Below are 10,752 nucleotides of genomic sequence, written 5' to 3'. Positions count from 1 at the left end.
AGCCGTCTGGAGTGCACACTACATCCAATCTCACACTGTTGCGTCACCATACGCAGATCCCCCCATAACGCTCGTCTAAACGCAGAATAAGAAGTGATAATGCAACGCCACTTCTGCGTTTCCTCTTCAGATCGCTTCCGTGGACACATAGCCTAAGGGTCTGCTTACACCGTTTTCAACTAAAAACTAAAATCGTTTTTTTACGCGGAAACGGCGTTTTGGGGCCTGAACACGCACACTTTTGAAAACGGTCTCCGTGTAAACAACAACAGCGCGAACCTGTGAAGACGACGGCGTCATGCTCATGCGCATTGCGCGCTCATCTAAGCGATCCGAGTCGAGTTTTGTCGTTTGGATCCGTGTGAACGGGATCGTTTTCACAATGGTGTCGTCTGTACGCGGAAAACTCAAAGGAAAAACTTCTCCGTCTTTAGCATATCTTTATAGCCTGGGAAAACCCAGACCCTCTCAGTTGTAACTGAGTAAGGGTCTGGCAAAGCTCCATAGACCATTCATTTCCACAGGGGCGTCACCAACGGACGTCGGAAAGATCTAAAACCAATCAGAGCGATGAATGACATGACGTATGCAGAGCGACGGAGAAACATCTCGAGACTCTCAGCAATTCTCTGTTTGTGTTAACGAAAATGACCATTTTAAATCGCTCGAAACAGATGCGATAGCTGATTCGAACGAGGGATGTTGTGATGTTCCACGGCGGCATCCATCTTTGTAATGTACAAAATCTGCGTCACCGTCTCTGCTCTGTCGTCATCGTGTAAAACGTTTCTGATTGGTGCCGCGATTTCGACGGATTGGAAATGGGTTTCAATGGGCTCTTTGCCAGACCCACTTGCAGAGCAAATCTAAATTTGCCGGAAGTGGTCTGGGTTTTCCCAGGCTAATATCTTTATAGAGGACTATTAGAATATTAGAAATATAATATTCAAGCTGTTTTCTCATTTTTCTACTCTTGTTATTAAATAATAATAAAAAAAACGACTAAACAAATTTTTATAACTGGATATTTGCCATCTATGAATTCAGGACCAGAAAAAAACAGCTGTCTGAAAATACGTCTATAAAAGTCAGCCAATTATTTCAATTAGTTAAATTTCAAATGATCAATATTCGTTTAAAGAAATCAAATTTTAAATCAAACTATTTAAAATTCCACATAATATTCAATTTTGTTAATTACACAATAATTCAAATCAGTGAATTTAGGCTCTATAGGCCTAAAACCGTTTTTGTCATTCAAAACTGGGTTTTTAGTTCTCGTCTCGGTTTCGTCTGTGAAATAATGTGGTTGACGAATAATGAACACTGGTAACGAGAGGTTGTAAAAAGGTCGCCCATCTTCCACAAGTGTGTGTGTTTCTTTAGGCTGATCATGTAAAGTTTGTAACACACTCCGGCTGGGTTTACCTCCTCCAACAGCTTCACGGCGACCCGCGTGTCTCTTTAAATGATAATGAGCAATGCCCCTCCCCCTCTTGCATGGGGCGCTTGCAACGCCAAGGTCATGGGTTCGACTCCCAGGGAAAGCAAGAACTCATAAGAATGTAGATGTGTATTAAAAACAGCACATAGACATATAAACAACATTAAGCAGGATTTCCTCCGCAGGGGAGTTGAGGTATTACACTGCTGTAACCCACAGGTGACAGAGACACGACGCGGGAACTGAAAGATAAACCTTTATTTTCCCTTTTAATGATTAAAGTGCTTTTGATTGACATGAATCATAGATTAATTGAGTAAATCATAAAGAGCAGCTTCAGCATTTAAAAGGAGCCGAGCACACGAGCGGTGTACGGGAGGTGTGACGGTCACAGAACTGAGTCCGCCATGAACCCGCTGAAGAAGTCCAGCTCCTCGTCCTCCGCCGCCGCGTCATCGCAGAACGCAGGAGGAATCAACTGCTCCGGGTCCTCCACCCCCGTCACCGCGTTAAAGTACCTGCAGAACACACGGTTATGTGTGTGTGTGTGTGTCACCGCGTTAAAGTACCTGCAGAACACACGGTTATGTGTGTGTGTGTGTGTCACCGCGTTAAAGTACCTGCAGAACACACGGTTATGTGTGTGTGTGTGTGTCACCGCGTTAAAGTACCTGCAGAACACACGGTTATGTGTGTGTGTGTGTGTCACCGCGTTAAAGTACCTGCAGAACACACGGTTATGTGTGTGTGTGTGTGTCACCGCGTTAAAGTACCTGCAGAACACACGGTTACACCTGTGTGTATGTGTGTGCGTGCGTGCGTGCGTGTGTGTGTGTGTCTGCCAGAGGCTCGGGACAACCTCTTCTCCAGACGGACATGAAGCTAACACATGCAAAATCTGCTGTGTGTGTGTGTGAGATCTGCTGTGTGTGTGTGTGTGATCTGCTGTGTGTGTGTGTGTGATCTGCTGTGTGTGTGAACTGCTGTGTGTGTGTGTGATCTGCTGTGTGTGTGTACGATCTTACGTGGTGGTGACCCAGCCGGCCTGTGGCGTGTAGTAAAGCGTGGACACCGGGATACAGCCGAACTCCGTCACCGTGGCCATGTATTTACCTGTGAACAACACACACTGTTAATACAACACCGTCCACAACACTGACTCTCTGAGTTAAACTGAGTTTGAGCTGTAGAGTTTGAGCTGTAGAGTTTGAGGTGTAGAGTTTGAGGTGTAGAGTTTGAGGTGTAGAGTTTGAGGTGTAGAGTTTGAGGTGTAGAGTTTGAGCTGTAGAGTTTGAGGTGTAGAGTTTGAGCTGTAGAGTTTGAGGTGTAGAGTTTGAGGTGTAGAGTTTGAGGTGTAGAGTTTGGGGTGTAGAGTTTGGGGTGTAGAGTTTGGGGTGTAGAGTTTGGGGTGTAGAGTTTGGGGTGTAGAGTTTGAGGTGTAGAGTTTGAGGTGTAGAGTTTGAGGTGTAGAGTTTGGGGTGTAGAGTTTGAGGTGTAGAGTTTGGGGTGTAGAGTTTGGGGTGTAGAGTTTGAGGTGTAGAGTTTGAGGTGTAGAGTTTGGGCTGTAGAGTTTGGGGTGTAGAGTTTGAGGTGTAGAGTTTGAGGTGTAGAGTTTGAGGTGTAGAGTTTGAGGTGTAGAGTTTGAGGTGTAGAGTTTGGGGTGTAGAGTTTGAGGTGTAGAGTTTGGGGTGTAGAGTTTGGGGTGTAGAGTTTGAGGTGTAGAGTTTGAGGTGTAGAGTTTGGGCTGTAGAGTTTGGGGTGTAGAGTTTGAGGTGTAGAGTTTGAGGTGTAGAGTTTGAGGTGTAGAGTTTGAGGTGTAGAGTTTGAGGTGTAGAGTTTGAGGTGTAGAGTGTGAGGTGTAGAGTGTGAGGTGTAGAGTTTGAGGTGTAGAGTTTGAGGTGTAGAGTTTGAGGTGTAGAGTTTGAGGTGTAGAGTTTGAGGTGTAGAGTTTGAGGTGTAGAGTTTGGGCTGTAGAGTTTGGGGTGTAGAGTTTGAGGTGTAGAGTTTGAGGTGTAGAGTTTGAGGTGTAGAGTTTGAGGTGTAGAGTTTGAGGTGTAGAGTTTGGGGTGTAGAGTTTGAGGTGTAGAGTTTGGGGTGTAGAGTTTGGGGTGTAGAGTTTGAGGTGTAGAGTTTGAGGTGTAGAGTTTGGGCTGTAGAGTTTGGGGTGTAGAGTTTGAGGTGTAGAGTTTGAGGTGTAGAGTTTGAGGTGTAGAGTTTGAGGTGTAGAGTTTGAGGTGTAGAGTTTGAGGTGTAGAGTGTGAGGTGTAGAGTGTGAGGTGTAGAGTTTGAGGTGTAGAGTTTGAGGTGTAGAGTTTGAGGTGTAGAGTTTGAGGTGTAGAGTTTGAGGTGTAGAGTTTGAGGTGTAGAGTTTGAGGTGTAGAGTGTGAGGTGTAGAGTGTGAGGTGTAGAGTTTGAGGTGTAGAGTTTGAGGTGTAGAGTTTGAGCTGTAGAGTTTGAGCTGTAGAGTTTGAGCTGTAGAGTTTGAGGTGTAGAGTTTGGGGTGTAGAGTTTGGGGTGTAGAGTTTGAGCTGTAGAGTTTGAGGTGTAGAGTTTGAGCTGTAGAGTTTGAGCTGTAGAGTTTGAGCTGTAGAGTTTGAGCTGTAGAGTTTGAGCTGTAGAGTTTGAGGTGTAGAGTTTGAGCTGTAGAGTTTGAGCTGTAGAGTTTGAGCTGTAGAGTTTGAGCTGTAGAGTTTGAGTCACCTCCGGTCAGCGGCACGTCTCCGGTCCAGCTGTTGACCAGAAGCCCTTCTCCCGGCGCCGACGAGCCTCCCAGGACCGCCTGGGCCAGCAGAGAGGCGTTGTGGGGGATGTGGGATGGGTGGAAGGCGGTGTGGAGAGGATTCTTCTGACACGTTTTGTTCCTGTAGTCCATGGAGTACACCACACCCTGAGCAGAGGAACACACACACACACACACACACACACACACACACAGGCAACACACTATCAGATGCTTTCCCACACAGCGACACATCTGGACTCCACATCTGTCTGGGTTTAAAGCTGATTGGACTCATAATCAACACTGAACAGAACTGTATAATCACAGTCTTTATTATAATAATAATTAAGTTAAATAAGATATAAAAAGTTAGGTATGAAAAATAAATATGTATTTAAAAAATAAATATTAAATGATAAATAATATTAATAATCATGACGTTCAATTAGATAGGAATAAAAAATAAATCTTTCAATTAAAATCTAAAATGATAAATAAAAACAATAATAATCATGAAGTTAAATAAAAAGTAAGAAAGAAATATTTATTAATGTATTTCATTTATGAATTGTTGTCCGACACTGTTGTGTAGAGCTGCTGTACAGCAGAAAGTGTGTGTGTTTCCTCACTCCAGATCAACAGCTGTGTGTGGAACGACCGGCTGCGGCTCAGGGAACTTCTGCTCATGTATTTACACACTTCGATCATTCAGTGAAATATTGACTGCACTTATGGACTCGTACTGTAATCTGTGCATGTTTATGATCAGCGTTCTCCCCTAGAACTGACCAGACCTAATGTGTAGAGCGGACAGCAACAGTCCAGTTTATCCCTTTCTGTTTCTTATTTCATAGTTATTATTATTATTAACTTATCATTGTATTTTTTACCTTTTTATTAAAAAATTTTTTTTTAATCTTTATTATTTTTTTAACTTCATGATTGTTATTGTTTTTATGTATCATTTTATTTTATTCCTTAATTTGTATTATAACTAAACAGATTTTTTTTAATACATTTTTGTTTTTTTATTCCTTCATTTTTATTTCTTATTTAACTTCATGAATATTATTATTATTTATAATAAAAAAAGATGCATTTTTCATAACTTTTTATTTCTAATTTACCTTAATTATTATTATTTATAATTTTATTTAAAAAAAAAAACATTTCTATTTCTTAATTTATTATTCAACTTCATGATTATTATTTTGATTTATCATTCATTAATTTGATCCGCATTCTCCCCTAAAGCTGATCATCCAGACCAAACCGGAAGCGCACGAGACTTCGAGGGCCGGCAGTATTCTCCCGTCCTGACGGGGGCGCTACAGGGCAGAACCCGCTCAGAACTCCTACACCGTGTCTTTTGATTTGATGAAGAACATACTTCTGCGAACTAGATGTAGGTTTTTCAACCAATCGGAAAGAAACCAGTGCAGAACATTTCTGCGGACTCTGAATATCAATCATTTAAAATAAAAAAGGCATAAATTTATGTACGTGACAGGACACAAAAACAGTTGTCCACTCTTACTAAACCGGCTGTAACTCTGGAACGGAATTAGATAAGTTCACCAAAATTGGCACACGTGTGTCCGGGCTCGCTCTGTGGGCGCCTGAGAAAGGACGCGGCGACTGGCCACTTGGTGGCGCTATAACTGGGGAAAAAACACAAAACTTGCATGCGTGTCTCGATCTCGACCTCTTTTGTTTTTAATGGCCTGTATTGGCTGTAGCTGGTCTTTCATCGATGATGTAAGTAGGTTCATAATAAAACATAATACCATGTTCCGCATGCGATTAAAGCGAGATATATTGTCTAGATTTGACACTGTCCAAGTTCAAACACGTGAACGAACTATGTGTGAGTGTGATGTTCTGCGGGATCTGAAAGCGGTGTTGAGGACTGTGTGTGTGTGTGTGTGTGTGTGTGTGTGTGTGTGTGTGTGTGAGCTTCACCTCTCGAAACAGGAACAACATGTTCAGGTGGAACGATCTGCTCTCGACCGTGCCGAACTCCCACACGCGGATGCGCTGGCCAATCGCATCGTAGCGATATTTAGCAAACGCCCAATCCTGACCGTCCCGAGCGCTCTGAAACACACACACACACACACACACACACACACACACACACAGAGAGAGAGAGAGAGAGAGAGAGAGATTGTTCTAATGTTTCTGAAAGAGTCTCTTCTGCTGCGTTTATTTGTTTAAAAATACAGTAATACAGTGAGATATTATTATAATGTAGATCATCAGTTCTCTATGTGAATATACAGTAAAGTGTAATTTATTCCTGTGATCAAAGCTGAGTTTATCATCATTACTCCAGTCTTCAGTGTCACATGATCCTCCAGAAATCTGTGTAATATGATGATCTGATGCTCAAGACACAGTTATGATTATTATCAGTGTTGATATATGATATATAGTATATGAGTAACGTGAGCATATGAAAAGCTTCAGTGAGTTCTGTACAGAACGGCTCGATATAAGACATTTATTGCATGATTGTGTAATAATTTCATGTTTATTACACTGTAAAAAAAGATTAGTTGACTCAACTGAACTAAGTCAAGTCATCTTGTTGCTTTGACTGAGTTACTTTGAGTCAACTTATAGTGTCAAGTTTATTACACTTCAAAACACGAATTGATGCATAAACTTGACACTATAAGTTGACTCAGTCAAAAGCAACAAGATGACTTGACTTAGTTCAGTTGAGTCAACTAATCTTTTTTTACAGTGTAGGTTACTTACTTTTTTTCTAGTGATAAAGTATGCTGTTTAATTAATAAAATTAAAATAAATTAATAATTAAAACCAAATGAATTAGTTAAAACTGAATCCATAAACTGATCCCATGATGGACGCGATAAAAGCTTCTGCATTTGAAGCGCCAAGACTTTATGTTAGAATCATCATAATCATAATCAGGGAATGTGTAATAACTCACCACGCTCATACTGCCGGACAGCAGCGGCGGAGTGCCTGTTAAAGCAACGTTACAGCATTCATAACTCATTCATAACTCATTAATAACTCATTGATAACTCATCAGATCACGAGATCAGAGAACTGACGCTTGAAATACTCAATCGTTCTCACGTGTTATTTATAAACTCATTATGATCAATAAACTACATTTAAATATTCATGTCAAACTGCATGACCATTTAAATTACCTAAATTAAATTAATTGCAAATGAATACATATAATAAATACATTTGTTTTAAGCATTATTATAGTCATTTTAACAAACATCAACATTTCCACAACAGGGTTATTATTATTTAGCCTGGGAAAACCCAGACCACTTCCGGCAAATTTAGATTTGCTCTGCAAGTGGGTCTGGCAAAGAGCCCATTGAAACCCATTTCCAATCCGTCGAAATCGCGGCACCAATCAGAAACGTTGGGGCGGGCTTTACACGATGACGACAGAGCAGAGACGGTGACGCAGATTTTGTACATTACAAAGATGGATGCCGCCGTGGAACATCACAACATCCCTCGTTCGAATCAGCTATCGCGTCTGTTTCAAGCGATTTAAAATGGTAATTTTCGTTAACACAAACAGAGAATTGCTGAGAGTCTCGAGATGTTTCTCCGTCGCTCTGCATACGTCATGTCATTCATCGCTCTGATTGGTTTTAGATCTATCCGACGTCCGTTGGTGACGCCCCTGTGGAAATGAATTGTCTATGGAGCTTTGCCAGACCCTAACTCAGTTACAACTGAGAGGGTCTGGGTTTTCCCAGGCTAATTATTATTAACTGTACAGGGGAAATCATTTAAATTAAATAAACATTAAATTATATATTAACATTAAATTATGAAATAATTAATATTATTATTTCACTTTTTTCAGCAACATTTCTCATTTGTATTTAGTTTAAATACTACAATTACTCAAACTAAATAAACTACAACTAATAATTAAACCTTAATAACACTATAGACATTTAGAAACAATAAGGTTCCATTGCTGAGTGATAATAAGAGCATTACACTTCTGTTCCAGTGCTAGTTCAACTTTATTAAAGTCATAAACACAACTGTTCATTAGTTTATATCAGTTCAGGTCCATTCAATAATATTAACAGATACTTTTGATTTTAATAATGCATTAGTACATGTTGATATTAATTAACTGAGATCAATAAATGCTTTAGAGATATTAATAATTATGTAATAAATAATTGTTATTTATACTAATGTTAAGAAATGAAACCTTGTTTTTCAGACATGTACCGCGGTATAACCTTCTCCTGTGATCCGCGTAAATAAGAGGATATATAACAATCACGCAGTCGCGTGTTATTATGATTATGCATTTATTATGATTATTATTACTACAGTACAGATATGAGTAACACTCACGGCATCGCCTCGGTTTCTGAGCGGAACCACTTCCGGTCCAGATGAGCAGCAGAACCAGAGAGAGAAGAAGAGACTTCATGATGATCCTTCAGTGTGTGTGTGTGTGTGTGTGTGTGTGACCTTCAGTCGCGAGTCTGTCGCTATAACACACTCCTGAACTTCCTCATTCACTCGCACTGCCGCAGTTCAGTCCGCAGTCCAGTCGCCAGTCTAAACAACTCCTGATCCTGACCTCACCCGCTCACTCTCATGCTGCGTTCACACCAAGCGCGAATATGCGTCAGGCGCGAGTGATTTCAATGTTAAGTCAATGGTAAGGCGCGTTTACACGCGTCTGGAGTTCTTGCGGCGCGAATGAGGCGTTTGGCGCGGCGCGGTAGACGCGAATTCGCCTCATTCGCGCGTCTAGTTCGCGCGAATGACGCGAATTGAGCGTTTGGCGCGTTTGGCGCGATACGCGCGTTAAGCGCGAATTGTGCTTTTTGTGCATTCACGCGTTTGACGCGAATTCGCGTCTGCCGCCCGAGTTGAAAAATCTGAACTTCTGCGTCAAATTCGCGCCGCGTTAACCAATCAGGAGCCTGCTTGATGTTGTGGCGGCAGGCCACTGTGTTTATACAGAGAATCATGACACTTTCTAGGTTAATGTCTAGGTTATAGCTAACTCAGTATCACTAGAAAGATCACTGTGTTTATACAGAGACACGACAGTATCACGTCTGCCAATAGAATTTTAATTTCTAGGTTGATGTCTAGGTTATAGCTAACTCAGTATCACTAGAAAGATCACTGTGTTTATACAGAGACACGACAGTATCACGTCTGCCAATATAATATTTTAATTTCTAGGTTGATGTCTAACTTAACGTTAGGTTAAAAGCAGTTAACGGAGTAACTTACGTTATCACTAGAAAGGGACAGCAGGTCATCAAACTGGGCGCGGGACAGGCGGAAGTACCGCTGAAACCGGCCGTCATCCAGCCGCAGCTCCTGGAGCAAATGGTGAAATTCGCCAAACTGGGTTCGCCTCCGAAGGGTCTGGTGGACCCAAATACGGCGACGATGATCCCTACGCCGCTGTTCTGCTCTCCAGAGTAAATACAGTGCGGTGACTCTCTCGGTAAAAAGATGGCCGCCAGCGGGTCTCGAAACTGACTTTCGCCTCTTGACGCGCGTGACGCGCGTAAATTTCGCTTCAAACTTTTTTTTTTACACGCGTCAATTCCGCTCTTGACGCGCGAATGAACACAAAGTGGTCACGCGAATAACCAGACGCGGCAGGCGCGAATTTTGACGCATATTCGCGTTTGGTGTGAACGCAGCATCACTCAGAGTCCGGATCCAGTCGCCGGGGTTTCCCTGTCGGCGTGTTTACATGACAACACAATCCGCGAGTTCTCATCCGTGTTTACCGGTGTTTACTGGATCGGGATTTGCTCATTTTATTTATAGATGAACAGAGAGATGAGCAAACTAGAATAATGATTATATCTAGAATTTAATATAAAATAATTTATATCTAGAATCATACCTGCGCTGTATGTGTGTGTGTGAGAGAGAGAGAGAGAGGGTGAGTGTATGTGTGAGAGATTGTGTGTGTGTGTGTGTGTGTGTGTGTGTGTGTGTGTGTGTGTATTATTATGTGTGTGTGTGTGTGTGTGTGAGAGAAAGAGTATGTGAGAGAGATTGTGTGTGTGTGTGTGTGTGTGTGTGTGTGTGTGTGAGAGAGAGAGAGAGTGTGTGAGAGAGATTGTGTGTGTGTGTGTGTGTGTGTGTGTGTGTGAGAGATTGTGTGTGTGTGTGAGAGAGAGAGAGTGAATGTGTGAGAGATTGTGTGTGTGTGTGTGTGTGTGAGAGAGAGAGAGGGTTATTTTCTTGTTACATTTTATTATAGAGTAGGTTATGTTCTGAAACTCTGGAATGGAGTTCTTCTGGATCGGTCACATGATGCATTAATGATGTCACTGTCATGTGACTCTGTTATTGAGAGTGATCCACATATGTCACGATGTGAAACTGGATTTACTGAGTCCAAAGGTTGTTGTGGTCTGACTAATAATAGTCAGTTCCTCATTTCTCATACAGAATTCAACATTGTAATTCCCTATATATTGCAATTTAAATAAAACACATTGTTCTTGTATATTTGGGTGAATTCCGCTATTCAGAAGTTAGTCTCATACTTGATGAGGTTTGCGTC

General features: G+C 41.6%; 2 protein-coding genes across 3 annotated transcripts in view; one reads left to right on the top strand and one right to left on the bottom strand.

Moving 5' to 3' along the window:
- Nucleotides 1-10,752, top strand: part of LOC306993517 (putative C-type lectin domain family 20 member A) — a 431,197-nt gene that overhangs the window by 361,634 nt on the left and 58,811 nt on the right. The gene's annotated exons all lie outside the window — the stretch shown is intronic.
- epdl1 (ependymin-like 1) lies at nucleotides 1,688-10,449 on the bottom strand. The gene is made up of 6 exons (XM_079603407.1): nucleotides 8,553-10,449; nucleotides 7,126-7,160; nucleotides 6,129-6,263; nucleotides 4,145-4,331; nucleotides 2,470-2,557; nucleotides 1,688-1,962 (listed from the first exon to the last, which is right to left on the bottom strand). Exons 1-6 carry the CDS (start codon nucleotides 8,629-8,631, stop codon nucleotides 1,833-1,835), a joined length of 654 nt encoding a protein of 217 aa, XP_079459533.1. The 5' UTR covers nucleotides 8,632-10,449; the 3' UTR covers nucleotides 1,688-1,832.

The sequence above is a fragment of the Phoxinus phoxinus genome (genome assembly GCF_949152265.1).
Source record: "Phoxinus phoxinus genome assembly, chromosome: 2".
Lineage (NCBI taxonomy): Eukaryota > Metazoa > Chordata > Actinopteri > Cypriniformes > Leuciscidae > Phoxinus > Phoxinus phoxinus.
Note: the sequence above shows the minus strand (reverse complement) of the source record. Positions and strands in the feature narration are given on the sequence as shown.

Coding starts and splice junctions, on each gene's coding strand:
- epdl1 (XM_079603407.1), bottom strand. CDS start 8,631: ATGAAGTCTCTTCTTCTCTCTCTGGTTCTGCTGCTCATCTGGACCGGA. Junction 4,332..6,128: donor TGTTGTTCCTGTTTCGAGAG/GTGAAGCTCACA, acceptor TCCTCTGCTCAG/GGTGTGGTGTACTCCATGGA. Junction 1,963..2,469: donor GCCGGCTGGGTCACCACCAC/GTAAGATCGTAC, acceptor TGTGTTCTGCAG/GTACTTTAACGCGGTGACGG.